The following is a 17,214-nucleotide window of genomic DNA, read 5'->3' as shown; positions in this document are numbered from 1 at the left end:
GAAAAACTCAAGTCAACAGGAATCACAGGGAAACTCTCCGCTTGAGGTATACAAGATAATGAGAGGCATAGATAGAGTTGATAGCCAGAGACTATTTCCCAGGGCAGAAATGGCTAGCACGAGGGGTCATATTTTAAGCTGGTTGGAGGAAAGTATAGAGGGGATGTCAGAGGCGGGTTCTTTACACAGAGAGTTGAGAGAGCATGGAATGCATTGCCAGCAGCAGTTGTGGAAGCAAGGTCACTGGGGTCATTTAAGAGACTGCTGGACATGCATATGGTCACAGAAATTTGAGGGTGCATACATGAGGATCAATGATCGGCACAACACTGTGGGCTGAAGGGCCTGTTCTGTGCTTACTGTTCTATGTTCTATGTCAGGAGACAACCCTGGGACAAAGGATTTCGGTTGTGGTAACTGGAGGTCAGTCAGTTCAACTCAAAGGTATTTCTATTGGGGTTCCTCAGGAAAATTCTCCGAGGTCCAGCCATTTTCAGCTGCTTTATTAATGACCTACCCTCCATTATTATGTCAGAAGTGGTGGTGTTTGCTGATAACAGCATGATGATCAGTGCAGTTTTTGACTGTTCAGTTACTGAAGCAGTTCATTTCCAAATCTGGCAAAACCTGGATAATATATCCAGGCTAACAAAGTGTGGAGCTGGATGAACACAGCAGGCCAAGCAACATCTCAGGAGCACAAAAGCTGGCATTTCGGGCCTAGACCCTTCATCAGAGAAGGGGATGGAGAGAGGGTTCTGAAATAAATAGGGAGAGGAGGGGAGGCGGACTGAAGATGGATAGAGGAGAAGATAGGTGGAGAGGAGAGTATAGGTGGGGAGGGGATAGGTCAGTCCGGGGAGGACGGACAGGTCAAGGAGGCGCGATGAGGTTAGTAGGTGGGAAATGGAGGTGTGGCTTGAGGTGAGAGGAAGGGATAGGTGAGAGGAAGAACAGGTTAGGGAGGCGGGGACAAGCTGGGCTGGTTTTGGGATGCAGTGGGGGAAGGGGAGATTTTGAAGATTGTAAGTCGACATTGATACCATTGGGATGCAGGGTTCCCAAGCGGAATAGGAGTTGCTGTTCCTGCAGCCTTCGTGGCATCATTGTGGCACTGCAGAAGGCCCATGATGGACATGTCATATAAGGAATGGGAGGAGGAGTTAAAATGGTTCACAACTGGGAGGTGCAGTTGTCTATGCAGTTGTTGCGAACCAAGTGAACCAAAACCAGCGCAGCTCGTCCCCTCCCCCTACTGCATCTCACAACCAGCCCAGCTCGTCCCCGCCTCCCTAACCTGTTCTTCCTCTCACCTATCCCCTCCTCCCACGTCAAGCCACACCTCCAATTCCCACCTACTAACCTTATCCCGCGTCCTTGACCTGTCCGTCCTCCCCGGACTGACCTATCCCCTGCCTACCTCCCCACCTATCTTCTCCTCTATCCATCTTTGGTCTGCCTCCCCCGCTTTCCCTATTTATTTCAGAACCCTCTCCCCATCCCCCTCTCTGATGAAGGATCTAGGCCCGAAACGTCAGCTCTTGTGCTCCTGAGATGCTGCTTGGCCTGCTGTGTTCATCCAGCTCCACACTTTGTTATCTTGGATTCTCCAGCATTTGCAGTTCCTATTATCTCTAATATATCCAGGCACAGGCTGAAGAGTGATAATGGGAACTGCAGATGCTGGAGAATCCAAGATAATGAAATGTGAGGATGGATGAACACAGCAGGCCCAGCAGCATCTCAGGAGCACAAAAGCTGACTTTTCGGGCCTAGACCCTTCATCAGAGAGGGGGATGGGGAGAGGGTTCTGGAATAAATAGGGAGAGAGGGGGAGGCAGACCGAAGATGGAGAGAAAAGAAGATAGGTGGAGAGGAGAGTATAGGTGGGGAGGTAGGGAGGGGATAGGTCAGTCCAGGGAAGACACACAGGTCAAGGAGGTGGGATGATGTTAGTAGGTAGGAGATGGAGGTGCGGCTTGGGGTGGGAGGAAGGGATGGGTGAGAGGAAGAACAGGTTAGGGAGGCAGAGACAGGTTGGACTGGTTTTGGGATGCAGTGGGTGGAGGGGAAGAGCTGGGCTGGTTGTGTGGTGCAGTGGCGGGAGGGGATGAACTGGGCTGGTTTTGGGATGCGGTGGGGGAAGGGGAGATTTTGAAGCTGGTGAAGTCCACATTGATACCATTCGGCTGCAAGCGGAATATGAGTTGCTGTTCCTGCAACCTTCGGGTGGCATCATTGTGGCACTGCAGGAGGCCCATGATGGACATGTCATCTAAAGAATGGGAGGGGGAGTGGAAATGGTTTGCGACTGGGAGGTGCAGTTGTTTATTGCGAACCGAGCGGAGGTGTTCTGCAAAGCGGTCCCCAAGCCTCCGCTTGGCTTTCCCAATGTACAGGAAGCCACACCGGGTACAGTGGATGCAGTATACCACTTTGGCAGATGTGCAGGTGAACCTCTGCTTAATGTGGAAAGTCATCTTGGGACCTGGGATAGGGGTAAGGGAGGAGGTGTGGGGACAAGTGTAGCATTTCCTGCGGTTGCAGGGGAACGTGCCGGGAGTGGTGGAGTTGGAGGGCAGTGTGGAGCGAACAAGGGAGTCACGGAGAGAGTGGTCTCTCCGGAAAGCAGACAGGGGTGGGGATGGAAAAATGTCTTGGGTGGTGGGGTCGCATTGTAGATGGCCGAAGTCTTGGGTGGTGGGGTCGGATTGGAGATGGCGGAAGTCTTGGGTGGTGGGGTCGGATTGGAGATGGCGGAAGCGCAGGCTGAAGAGTGAGAAGTAAAATTCAAATCACATATATGCTAGTCAAATGACCATCTCCAAGATGAGAAAATCTAACCATCATCTGTTGACAGTCAATGGCATTATCATAACTGAATCCCTGACTATCAACATGCTAGGGCTAACCTTGATTAGAAACTGGACTAAACATACAAATACAGGAGCTAAAAGAGGAGAACAGATTTTCAGAATCCTGCAAGCAATTCCAACAACACTCTCAACACTATCCAGGACAAGTAAGCTCAATTGGTTGGTATCACATCCACAAACATGTCCTCGCTCTACCATTGATGCCCAGTTGAAATAGTGTGCCTTCCCTCTACTACGGATGCTCAGTTGCAGAAATTCATCAAGGCTCCCTTGACAGCATCACCCAAACCTACGAGCACTTCCATCTCGAAGGACAAGAGCAATAGCTACTACTCCAACTGGAGGTTCCTCTCCAAGACATTGACCATCCTGACCTGAAAGTATATCATTGTTCCTGCAGTGTCACTGGGTCAAAGTCCTGGACCTTCCTCCTTAATGGCATTGTGGGTCTACCTGCAGTACATGGACAGCAGTGGTTCAGGAAGGCAGCTCATCCTCATCTTCCAAGGGCAATTTAGGACAGGCAATAAATGTTCCATATCCAATGAACATATTTTAAAAATCAATCCAGGGATATGGCCAGTTTGAAGGTACACCAATCGTGCTGTTAGGGACAGAGTTCCAGAATTTCAACTCAGCAACACTGAAGGAACAATAAGATTTCTCCAAGTCAGGATGCTGATGGTGTTGTTGTTCCTGTGTATGGAGTGAATGTTCGTGGATGTGGGACCAATCAAGTGGCTCTCTTTTCCTTGGATGCTAGCAAGCTTCTTGAGTGTTGGAGCTGCACTCATTAAGTCAAGTTAGGAGCTTTCCATCACACTTCTGGAATCTATTACAAAAGATGTGGTAATATGAATGCTTGGAAAACATTAATGTGAATGGATAAAGCTGGCATGGGTTTATGAAAGGGAAATAATACTTAGCTATTCAACTGGAGGATTTCTGAGGATGGAACAAGTAGAATAGATAAGGGAGAACCAATAGATGTGGTGCATTTAGATTTCAAGAAGGTTTTTGGTAAGGTCTCATATCAGACATCAGTGGATAAAAATTAAAAACACACAGATTGGGTGTATGGTATTGGCACGGATTGAGAATTGGTTGACAGACTGATGCAGGAGTGAGAATAAATGGATCTTTATCTGGGTGCAGTTTGTCACCAGCAGTATACCTCAGCAATCAGTGCTGGGGTCCCAACTTTTTACGATACATACAAATGACCTGGATGAGGAAATCAAATACAACTTTTCCAAGTTTGTTGATGACACAAAGCTAGCTGAGATTGTGAGTTGTGAGGAGGATGCAAGGAGACTTCAGAGTCATATAGACAAGTTGAATGCGTGCACAAATGAAGGGCAGATGCAGTAAAATATGGATAAGTATGAAACTTCAGTGTGAAAAACAAAAAAGCACAGTTTAAATGGCAATATATTGAGGAATTGTGATGGACAAGGGGATCTGATATCTTTGCACAGAAGACAATGAAGATAGACAGGCAGGTGCAACAAACAATTAGGAAATCAACAAGTCCCATGAGAAGAAATTAGTTTAATGGAGCCTGTATTCACTGCAGTTAGAAGGATGAGAAGGGATCAGATTGAAATGTAGACTTGATGGGGGTGGAGGAGAAGTCTTAGAGGGGAAAAGGAGAAGATTTGGTTGAAACAAGATGTTTGTATTTTTATTTAAAAGCTGATGATTCCAAAATGGATGTTAACATATCAACGTTCATAAAACCCACCTGATCTCTCACCACAGAACTGTAACTTATTCCACTTCAAGTACGGATTCAATGTTTTGAAATTGCTACTGAATTCATTTTCACTACCTACTCGGGTACTGCATGACAGATCACAGCATCTCAATGCACAAAATTCTCTCATGTGCCCCAACGGGGTTTGACAATTACTTTTCAATCTGCGTCTTTATTTAGACATTTTCCAAACAACCACTTCAGGAATAGTAGCAGCAGCAAATGGCATTTGACTGAGTCTCTTGCTCTGTGTCTCTATTTACTGACTCTTCCACAGCTGGAAGCATTTTCCTTCATATCCTCCGAGTTGACATTTTTTAATATTAAACATCTCAATCAAATCTTCTCCACATTCTCTACTCAGTAAAAAAGGCTAGTTTCTCCAGTTTACCAAGGAACTAAGCAGTGATCATGAAACCATTCTTGAAAATCTCTTTTGTATGCTCTTTCAAATTGAAGGGGGCTGGAAAATGATCATATTTATGCTGTCGTAAGAAGAGGAAATGGAGTAAGTGGAGCAGATGGTGAGGGTGTCAACATCAAAAGAAAAAGGGTAGTAGAATGGCAGCAAAGGAGCAATCTCAAAGAAAATTAGGAAACAGAGTAGCAGTAGGCCATTTGGCCCTTCAAGCCTGCTCTGCCTTGCATTAAACTGTAATTCAATAACCTGTTCCCACATTTTCCCCCATATCCTTTGAACTCTTTAGCCCAAGTTCAGTATCCAATTCTTTCTTGAAATCATACGTTGTTTTGGCCTTGAATGCTTTCTGTGGTAGGGAATTCCATCAGCTCACCACTCTCTTGGCGAAGAAAATTTCCCTCCTGTCAGTCCCAAATGGTTTACAGCATATCCTTAGACTATGATCTCCGGTTCTGAACTTCCCTGCCATTGGGAGCATCCTTTCTTCATCTATACTGTCAAGTCCTGTTAGAATTTCAAAGGTTTCTAGAAGATCCCTCTCATTCTTCTAAACTCTAGCAAATGCAATGCTAACCAATTCAACCTCTCCATTTACATCAGTCCCCAACCCCAGGAATCAGTCTGCTAAACCTTCGTTCCCTCCTTCTATACATGAATGTCTTTCCTCAGATAATGAGGCCAGACTTAACACAGTACTCCAGGTATGATCTCACCAGGGTTGTACAACTGCAGCAGGACACCCCTGCTCCTGTACTTGAATTCTCTCACTTGGAAAGCCAACATACCAGTTGCCTTCTTTGCCACCTGTTGCACCTGCATGCTTATCTTCAGCGTCTGGTGCGTAGGGACAACTAGGTCTGTCAATTTATCGCCATTTGGATAATAATCTGCCTTCCAAGCGTTTGCTACCAAAGTGGATAACCTCATATTTATCTACATTACTCTTTGCCTGCCTTGCATTTCCCCACTATGTTGGCTTGTTCAAATCACAACGAAGCATCTTTGTATCCTCCTCACAGCTCACCCTCCAACCTCAGCACTGTGTCACCTGCAAATGTGGAGATAAAAAATTTAGTTCCCTCATTCAAATCATTAATATATAGTGAATAGCTGGACAACTAGCAATGATCCCTGGAGTACTCCACTAGTCACTGCCTCTATTCAGAAAAAGGTTCACTTATTCATATTTCTTATTTCCTGTCAGCCAACCTGTCTACTATCCACTTCAATATACTAGCCCCAATCCTCTGCACTTTCAATGCAAAACAATCATTAATGACAGCTGTGAGTAGGTTGACTTTGCAAACATTAGACCTACGCAAGCAAGAAATGAAGGTCGGGGGAAATAATGAATGTAATCACACTGGAGGAAAATTTTCATGCCTACATTATTGAATTCAAAGTTGAAATCCAAAGCTTGTAAAGTGCCAAAGTGGGAAGTGAGATGTTACTTTTCCAGTTTGCACTGCACATGACCGAAATATCAGGAAATCTTGGACAGAAATGTCAGTGTGGGAGCAAGAGTATATATTGAAATGGCAAACAATTGGACTGTTGGGGTTATTCCTGTAGACCGAACAAAGGTGTTCTGCAAAGTGGTTCCCCAGTCATGCCAAAGAAGAGGAGACCCATCTGAGCACTGAATAAGGTAGACTGGATTGAAAGACAGACAAGCAATTCACTTCACCTTGGAGATGTGTTTGGGCACTAAACAGTGCAGAAAGGAAAGGTAAAGGGCAGGTGTTACACCTTCTGTATGTGCCACATTGAGGGTTGGGGTTCTAGAATCGTAGAGTACAAACAAGATTTTTGTCCACCAAATTTACTGACAAAAATATCTAAATCTACGTTACTCTCCATTTCCAGCACTAGACTTGAATGTTATGATGTTTAAACAGTGCTTGAATGAGACTTGAAAAGATTATGAGGCTTCCAGCCTCAACTACCCAACCAGGAAGTGCATTCCAGATTCCCACAACCTTCTGAATGAAAAGATGTTTTCCTGAAATCACTTTGAAACCTCCTTACCTATCACCTTAAAATTATGGCCCCTTGTTTTTGATCCTTCAACTAGGGAACAGTTGCTTTCTCTCCACCCAGTTCACATCTATTTCCTTAATAATCTTATACACCTCTATTGCTTCCCCTCTCAGCCTCTCTTCTCTAAGCAAAATAACCCAAACTAGCCTTCTCTTCTCTAAACAAAACAGCCCAAACTTATCCAAACACTCTTCTGAGGCAATATACTTGTCTACCAAAATCACATTCTTTCTATAGTGCGGTGATCAAAACTGGTTAGGCCACAACTGGTACACCACGCAAAGATTTGTAGAGTTCCAGGTCAACTCCCTGCTCTTAAAATATTTTCAAGATAGTAGGAACTGCAGATGCTGGAGGATTTGAGATAACAAGGTGCAGAGCTGGAAGAGTACAGCAGGCCAAGCAGCATCAGAGGAGCAGGAAGACTGATGTTTCGGGCCGAGACCCTTCTTCAGATAATTTATTTCTGAAAAAGGGTCTAGGCCCGAAATATCAGCCTTCCTGCTCCTCTGATGTTGCTTGGCCTGTTGTGTTCATTCAGCTCTACACCTTGTTATCTCTGCTCTTAAAATATATGGCTGGACTGACAAAAGCAACTGTCTCATATGCTTTAACTACCTAATTAACATCTCCTGCCACCTTCAGAGGGCTATGGACAAGCACCGTTAGATCCCTATGCTTCTCTGAGCTTCCAGATATCCTGCTATTCATTAAGTACTCCTCTATCTTATTGCTTCTTCCTGACATTAGATTCACAGAGCTGTGCAGCGTAGAAACAGACCCTTCAGTCCAACTCATTAATGCCAACCAGGCATCCTAAATTAATCTAGTCCCACTTGCCATCATTTGGCCCAGATCTCTCTAAACTCTCTCCATGCATGTACCTAACCAGACACCTAATATTATTGAATTCAATGTTGAAATTGTATCAGCCTTCACCAATTCCTGTGGAAGCTCATTCCATACATGCACCACCCTCTGAATAAGAACGTTAACCTTTAGGTCCCTTTTGAATCTTTCCTCTCTCACTTTAAACCTATGCCCTCTAGTTTTGGACTCTGTTACCCTGGAGAAAAGTCCTTGACTATTCAACCCATCTATGCCCCTCATGATTTTATATACTCCCATTAGGTCACCCCTCACCCTCCGATGCTTCAGGAAAATAGCCCCAGCCTATTCAGCCTCTCCCTCTAACTCAAACTCTCCAATCCTGGCAACATCCTTGCACATCTTTTCTGAACCCTTTCAAGTTTCACAACATCCTTCCTCCAACAGGGAGACCAAATTGAACACATTATTCCAATAGCAGCCTAACCAATGTCCCATAGAGCCGCAACATGACCTCCCAATTCCTATACTAAATGCACTGACCAATAAAGGCAAGTATAGCGAATGCTTTCTTCACTATTCTGCCTAACTGCAACTCCACTTTCAAGGAAATATGAACCTGCAATATAAGGTCTCTTTGTTCAGCAACACTCACCAGACCTTAACATGGAGTGACCTTACCGTTAAGTTTAATAAGTCCTTCTCATATTTATCAGGGTTAAATTCCATGTGCCACTGATCTGCCCATCTGACAATCTATTAATATCTGCTGTAACCTAAGGTCTTCCTCACTGTCAATCACCTACATAATGTTTATGTCATCCGCAAACTTATCATCCCTCTCAAATTTTCTTCCATTTTATTTTTGAAGTGAAGCCTTAGTAGTGACAAAGAAGCAGACTAGGATGTCTCAGAGGAATCCTGACAAGGGAGGGAAGGGGTAAGATATGTCTTGGTGGTAGCATCCTGCTAGAGATAGTGGAAATGGCAGGGGATCATCCCTTTGAATGCAGAGGTTGGTGCGGTGGAAAGTGAAGACAAGAAGAACCTTATTGTTCTTTTAAGAAGGAGAGGGTGGCTGAAATAGAATTATGAAGGCAGAATTACAGAAAATGGGCAGGACATGGCCTTCTTAACTACAGGGGAAGAGGGAATACTTGGTTGGACATTTAGGACAATATGTCAAAGACATCCTTGTGGAAAGTGCCTTCACTGGAACAGACACAGAAAAGACACTGGAACAGAGCTCAGAAAAACTGGGAGAATGGAAGAGATAACAAGGTGTAGAGCTGGATGAACACACGAAATGTCAACTTTCCTGCTCCTCTAATGCTGGTCTGCTGCATTCATCCAGCTCTACACCTTGTTATCTCAGATTCTTCAGCATCGGCAGTTCCTACTATCTCTGGGAGAATGGAATTTACTCCACACGGGAAGCAAGATGTGAGGAAGTGTGGTCAAGATAACTGTGAGTCAGTGCATTTGCAGTGGCTACTAGTGGATAATCTATCCCCAGAAATGGAAACAGAAAGCTCAAGGGAGGGAGGTAAGAAAAGTGTCAGTGATTAAGATGAATTAGAGAGAAAGATGTAAATTGGAAGCAAAATTGATGAATATTTCCAATTCTGGATGACAGCAGGAAGTAGCATTGTTTATGTTACCAAAGTAGCACAGAAAGTCAGGAGTAGGATTGGAGCAAGGAATGTTCCACATACCTTACAAAGAGACAGATAGACTGGGACCATTTTGCACATTCACTGCGACACCTTTGATTTAAGAGAAACTGGGATGAATTAAAGCAGAAATTTTCAAACTAACAATAGGCTAGACAAGGCAAAGGAAGGTGGTGATGGATGGGGACTGCCCAAGCCTCTTTACAAGGAAGAAACTGACAGTAGAAGGATTACACACCCATAATGAAGGGGCAGCAACTGAGGTCAATAAACTGGAAATTATGAAAAGATGCAAAGCATTAGTGAACTATGAATGTAAGTGGGAACAGACTGGATGAGAAGAGAAGAGAAGAGAGAGTCAAGGCAGGAAGAAATATGCTTGGTGGAACATGAAAAAATGATGAAATGGTGGGCATGCCATGGTAACACTCTCTGCGAACTTTGGGAGGAAGTGGGCGGTATGGGTTGGGGGACTGCAAAGTGGGATCTGCGGAGGACGATCTAAAGAGATGAGGTCAGTGACAATCCTGGAAAGTCCTGTCACTTCAAAGCTGCATAACCTCTTCCACTCTGTCCTTGCCCCACGCCCCCCCAACCCCCTTTAAAATTGTTTATTTGGCATATATTGTCTCTGCTCAAGTCCAAATTCCATACGGTCTCGGTGATTCATCCACCACTGGAATACAATAACATTCTTATCAATTTTCTCTATACCTGCCTCAAGGCTACTTCATCTTTGCATATGCACAGCGTTCACAACACCGCAGCTAGCTCCTGATTTATGAAAAGAGGTGTTTACGTGCTTTTGTAATCAATATTCCTATTTTTAAAGTTTATGATTTTTCAACAACTTGATCAACTTGTCCTACTGCTTTCAGTACACTTATTACTGCAACCCTTTAAAAATTGATCATTTTAGGTGTTATTGACTTACCTCTTTCTTCTTCCCACGTTGCATCACTTCATACTTATTGGTGTCAAATTTCATCTGCTATGCATCTTCCCTGTCTGTCTCCAGTCTTGTGTGAGTTTGTTACTCATTCTTTACTTCATTTCTGAATTCACATCTGAAAACCTTGCAACTTTCAAAATTATGTCCTATTCATACAACCACAGGAAATAATATATTGACTGGTGTCCAGATACTAACTCCTGGACATCAGCATTGCATATCTCTCTTTAGTCAGAAAAGCACCCCTAAGCTTAGGACCTATTTCAAACCACATTCCATGGGGTCCAATTCACCTACAAATCAATTATGCGGTACTTAATTGACATCTTTTGGAAGTATAAACAACCTTCCAATCATTTCAGGAGTGATAAAAGCATTTTAGATGATTTGCAGTCTTACCTTAAACAACTGACGCCCTATATCCCCTTCTTCCCGAATTTGTGCAAGCTCGTTCTCCAATGTCACACATTGCTCCCTATACATGTCCGCCAGTCGATGTGCTTGGTTTACTTGCTCCTCAAGCGACTAGGAAAGACAACTACAGTTAGAGGATGCACTGCAAACAGAGGTGATCTTCAGGGATGAAATGTTCTTAGTTAAGGAGAGATATAGAAATCCTTGGAAGATGATAGAAGATGAAAAATCATATGAAAAGTAGGTCATAGAACACGTACCTTCTTCAAATGAAAAGCAAGCCAAATATGGTAAGTTAAGGTAGAAACACAGAAGATAGGAGCAGAACGTGGCCATTCAGCCCGCTCCACCATTCTTTATCGCTGATCTTCAAATACAATAGTCTAATCCTGCTTTCTCCCCATAATGGCTGATCAAATTTGCCCCAAGTGCTATATCTAGCCACATCTTGAATACTTTCAATGTTTTCGTATCAACTACTTCCTGTGGTAATGAATTCCACAGACTCACCACTCTTTGAGTGAAGAAATGTCTTCTCACATCTGTCCTAAATGGTTTATCCCGAATCCTCAGACTGTGATCCCTGCTTCTGGACACACCCACCATCGGGAACATCCTTTCTGCATCTACACGGTCTAGTGCGATTAGAATTTTATAAGTCTCTATGACAGCCCCCCTCATTTGTCTGAATTCCAGCGAAGACAATCCTAACATAGTCAATCTCTCCTCATACATCAGTCCTGCCAATCCTGGAATCAGTCTGGTAAACATTTGCTGCACTCCCTCAAGAGTAAGAGCATCCTTCCTCAGAAAACGGCACCAAAACTGCATGCAATAAAACATAGAACATTACAGCACTATACAGGCCCTTTGGCCCTCGAAGTTTTGCCGACCTGTCATACCGAACTGAAGCCCAGCTAACCTACACTATTCCATGTACGTCCATATGCTCATCCAATGACGACTTAAATGTACCTAAAGTTGTCAAATCTACAACCATTGCAGGCAAAGCGTTCCATTCCCTTACTACTCTCTGAGTAAAGAAACTACCTCTGACATCTGTCCTATATCTTCCACCCCTCAATTTAAAGCTGTGCCCCCTCGTGCTCGCCATCACCATCCTAGGAAAAAGGCTGCCCCTATCCACCCTATCTAACCCTCTGATTATTTTATATGTTTCAATTAAGTCACCTCTCAATCTTCTTCTCTCTAATGAAAACTGCCTCAAGTCCCTCAGAGATTCCCTACAGTGTGGAAACAGGTCCTTCGGCCCAACAAGTCTACACCACCCCTTGAAGCATCCTACCCAGACCCATCCCCATATTACCCACACACCCCTGAACACTATGGGCAATTTTAGCATGGCCAATTGACCTAGCCTGCACATCTTTGGACTGTGGGAGGAAACCAGAGCATCCGAAGGAAACCCACGCAGACACGGGGAGCATGTGCAAACTCCACACAGACAGTCACCCGAGGCTGGAATCGAACCTGGGTCCCTGGTGAGGGCTGCAGTGCTAACCACTGAGCCATGGTGCCGCCCCTACTGGAAGGCTGACTTAAAGTGATTAGATCTCCTGATCTAGATGACTTGTATTCCAGGTTACTAAATGAGAGGTGGCCAGTGGAGGAGCTTATTCACCTTCATGCAGAGAAGATACCAGAAAGCAAATTTTTTTCAACAGTCAGACCTTATGACTACAGGCCTATCAGTTTAACACCAGTGGCGGATACAGTCTTAGAAAAAAAAATCAAGGGAAAATAAATCAATTGGCATTTGGAGGTTTGAGTTAACTAACGAGTGACAACTTGGGTTAGTAACAGACAGATCATGCTTGACTAATCAAATTGAATTTTTGGTGAACAAACAAATGGGACTGATGAAGAGAAACTATTGGATGTTGACTTGCTGGATTGTAGTGCTGTATTTGACTAAGTAGCACATTTCAAAAAATTGGTTCATAAAGTTAAGGCTTATGGATTAGCAGGGTCAGTGTCAGCTGAAACTTAAAAAAAAGAGTTAAGGGCTGACATCAACAAGTGGTGATAAAATGGTTACTTCTCAGAGTGTGGCTGAGAGTCATCACAGCAGAATTCTGGGAGATATCACCACAGTCATCAGGGGCTCACAGCAACACAGTCAGGTCAGTGGCACTGTGACCAGCTCTGAAGTTCAGAGGGAAAGGTGCAGGCAGACAGAGCAATACTGACAGGAGATTCAGTTGTGAGTGGGTCAAACAGGAGATTCTGTGGCTGCAGAAGAGACATCAGGATGGTGTGTTGTCTCCCAGGTGCCAGGGTCAAGGATGTCTCTGAGCAGTTGCAGAATGTTCTGAAGGGAGAGAGTGAACAGCCAGAGGTCATTGTACACATTGGTACAAATGACACAGGAGAAAAAGGGATGGGGTCCTGTGAAATGAGTGTAGGGAGTTAGGTAAGAAGTTAAAAAGCAGGACCTCAAAAAGTAGTAATCTCTGGATTACTCCTAGAGCCATGTGCCAAAGAGGATAGAAATAGGCCAGGTGAAAGTGTGGCGAAGCAGCTGGTGTAGGGGGCAGGGTTTTCAGTTCTTCGATCGTTGGGATCGCTTCTGGGGTAGAGGTGACCTGCATAAGAGGGGGTGGGGTGGACTTGAGCCAGAGAGAATCCAATATCATCACGGGAAGATATGGTAGCATTACCCAGGAGGGCTTAAACTAGTTTGTCGGGGAGTGGGGTGGGACATAAATAAGAGAGAGGCCATTGAGAAGTCAGGGGAACATACATTAGCCATTGAGAACAAGTTCACTGCGCAGGATAGCCAGGGGGACAGTGAAAGGAGGGAGAAGACTTCTGGTTTAAAGCGCATTCATTTCAACACACGAGGCTGGACTGGTAAAGCTCAGAGCATGGACTGGCTCTGACGAGTGGGATATTATAGCCATTAACAGAAACATTGTTGAGAGATGATAGGGACTGGCTGCTCAATGTTCCAGGATACAGATGCTACAGGCAGACGTATAAGTAAATAAAGTGAGGGAGTTTTGATAAGGGACAACATAACAACAGTGTTTAAGAGAGGATATTCTTAAGGGGTCATCAAATGAGGCCATATGGTTAGAACTTAGAAACAAGAAGGGGATTATCACTCTGCTGAGACTGTATTATCGACCCCCAAATAACCAGTGGGTACTAGAAGAGCAGATGTGTAGTAGAAATAATCAGAGTAATATTGATTGGAGATTTTAATTTCACCTGGAGTGATTGGGCCACCCAGCGTGTAAAAGGCCGGGGCAGGGTGGAATTTGTCAAATGTGTCCAAGAAAGTTTTCTAAAACAATATGCAGAGGGCTCTACTTGGGAGGGTGCAATGCTTGACCTCCTCTTAGGAAAAGAGGTCAGGGGAGGAACTGAAGTGTCAGTTGGATAGCACTTTGGGTCCAATAACCACAACTCTCTTAGTTTTAGAGATAATGGGAACTGCAGATGCTGGAGATTCCAAGATAATAAAATGTGAGGCTGGATGAACACAGCAGGCCAAGCAGCATCTCAGGAGCACAAAAGCTGACGTTTCGGGCCTAGACCCTTCATCAGAGAGGGGGATGGGGGGAGGGAACTGGAATAAATAGGGAGAGAGGGGGAGGCGGACCGAAGATGGAGAGTAAAGAAGATAGGTGGAGAGGGTGTAGGTGGGGAGGTAGGGAGGGGATAGGTCAGTCCAGGGAAGACGGACAGGTCAAGGAGGTGGGATGAGGTTAGTAGGTAGCTGGGGGTGCGGCTTGGGGTGGGAGGAAGGGATGGGTGAGAGGAAGAACCGGTTAGGGAGGCAGAGACAGGTTGGACTGGTTTTGGGATGCAGTGGGTGGGGGGGAAGAGCTGGGCTGGTTGTGTGGTGCAGTGGGGGGAGGGGATGAACTGGGCTGGTTGAGGGATCATCCCCTCCCCCCACTGCACCACACAACCAGCCCAGCTCTTCCCCCCCACCCACTGCATCCCAAAACCAGTCCAACCTGTCTCTGCCTCCCTAACCGGTTCTTCCTCTCACCCATCCCTTCCTCCCACCCCAAGCCGCACCCCCAGCTACCTACTAACCTCATCCCACCTCCTTGACCTGTCCGTCTTCCCTGGACTGACCTATCCCCTCCCTACCTCCCCACCTACACCCTCTCCACCTATCTTCTTTACTCTCCATCTTCGGTCCGCCTCCCCCTCTCTCCCTATTTATTCCAGTTCCCTCCCCCCATCCCCCTCTCTGATGAAGGGTCTAGGCCCGAAACGTCAGCTTTTGTGCTCCTGAGATGCTGCTTGGCCTGCTGTGTTCATCCAGCCTCACATTTTATTCTCTTAGTTTTAACACAGTTATGGAAAAAGATAGGACAGGTCCTCAGGTTAAGGTGCTGAACTGGAACAGGGCAATTTGGGGCCATTAGCAGCGGTCGACTGGGTAAGTCTGTTCAAAGGAACAGGAGCGACTGACAAATGTGCTTTCAAAAGTGCGTTATCAAGAGTCCAGGGACAGTATGTCCCTGTGACGCTGGCAGGGTTAAGGATCCCTGGCGAATGAGGGGTATTGAGGCTTTGGTCAGGAAAAAGGCGGCAGCATACACTGGGTTTCAGCTACGGGGTTCAGTGAATCCCTAGGTGACTATAAGTAGTGTAGGAGCACACTCAAGAGGGAAATCAGGCAAAAAGAAGGTACGAGATGGATCTGGCAGAAAAGATTAAAGTTAATTCCAAGAGTAAGAGGGTGGCTAGCGAGGGACCTAGGAGTACAAGTACAAAGTTCATTGAAAGCAGCATCACAGGTGGACAGTGTGACGAAGAAGGCATTCAGCATGCTGGCCTTCATCAGTCGAGGCACTGAGTATAGGAGTTGAGATGTTATGTTATAGTTGTATAAGTCGTTGGTGAGGCTGCACTTAGAGCATTGAGTACAGTTTTGGTCACCCTGTTATAAGAAAGACACAGTTAACCTGGAAAGTGTGCAAAGAAGATTTATGAGAATGTTGCCAGAACTAGTGAGCCTGAGTTATAGGGAGAGTTTGGCCAGGATAGGACTTTATTCCTTGAAACACAGGAGAATGAGAGGTGATCTTATTGAGGTGTGTAAAATCGTGAGGGGCATAGATAGATAGATGGTGCAAACAGTTTCTTTTCCTAGGGATGGGCGACTGAAATCTAGAGAGCACAGGTTTAAGGTGAGAGGGGACAGATTTAAGAAATACCTGAGGGGCAACTTCTTTATGCAGAAAGTGGTGCATATATGGAATGGGTTGCCACAGAAAGTGGTTGAGGTAGGTGCAATGGCAATATTTAAAATGCATTTGGATAGGTACACGAATGAGAAGTGTTTAAAGGTATTATGGATCAAATGTGGGCAAGTAAAACTGAGTGGCACCATGGTCAGCATGGACCAGTTTGGCCAAAGGGCCTATTTTCATGCTGTATTACTCTATGACTCAGACATAAGGATCATGGACAGTGGAGTCCCTCAAGGGTCACTGCTGAAACTGCTTTTTTTGAAACTATATAACGTATGAAACTAGTAAATTTAGGTGAGGGGAGGTGGGGTGGATACAGCCAGTGAAGTCGGTACACTTTCAAAATCAAGTAACAGTATAGAGAGTAAAGAAACAGTCAGGAATCCGACTCCAGGTATGGCAGGCTAGCGCAAAGTATAAGAAATTTAATGACTAAACTGGAAGAGAGAAATAATAAGCAGGTGAACAAAACATCAGTGCTAAGGGACAGCTTAGAGTATATGGCCTGAATGGGATTCTATATATAAATACATGGAGTGTAAGGAATAAATTAAATGAGCTGTGGGCACAAATTCAAACTGGAGGTTATGATATAATGGCCATCTCTGGCACTTGGCTTCAGGATGGTTGGGAAAGGGAATTAAAACCAAATAACAGGCCTTGCAGTATAGATTGGGAAAATGGCAGAGGAGGTGAAGTTGCCTTACTGATTAGAAATAGAATAACCTTATTTGAGATGGAGTGCTATTTGTGGAGCTCAAACATTTTTCCCACTCTCTTGGCCAACTCTTCACCAGCAATACCACCAAAATCAGATTAATTATTATCATATTGCTATTTGAATATCATACTGTGAACAAAGTGCTTGCTCACAAACATTATAACCCGGTTTTAGTTCCTTTTCCCAACAATCCTGTAGCCAAGTTTCAATGATGGTGACTATGTCGCAATTTGTACCTTATTCCCCGCACTCCAAAATAAACTTGTTTGTGAAATAACTTATATTTGAAAGAT

General features: G+C 44.7%; 1 protein-coding gene across 3 annotated transcripts in view; it reads right to left on the bottom strand.

The window, feature by feature from the left end:
• Positions 1-17,214, bottom strand: part of ccdc77 (coiled-coil domain containing 77) — a 97,140-nt gene that overhangs the window by 14,710 nt on the left and 65,216 nt on the right. For all 3 annotated transcript variants that reach the window (XM_048549594.2, XM_048549595.2, XM_059652255.1), the window contains one exon: positions 10,946-11,071. In XM_048549594.2, coding sequence (XP_048405551.1) covers positions 10,946-11,071 — 126 coding nt within the window. The remainder of the gene's footprint in view (positions 1-10,945; positions 11,072-17,214) is intronic.

This window comes from Stegostoma tigrinum, chromosome 18 (genome assembly GCF_030684315.1).
Source record: "Stegostoma tigrinum isolate sSteTig4 chromosome 18, sSteTig4.hap1, whole genome shotgun sequence".
Taxonomy (NCBI): domain Eukaryota; kingdom Metazoa; phylum Chordata; class Chondrichthyes; order Orectolobiformes; family Stegostomatidae; genus Stegostoma; species Stegostoma tigrinum.
This window is presented reverse-complemented; position numbering and strand designations above follow the sequence as displayed.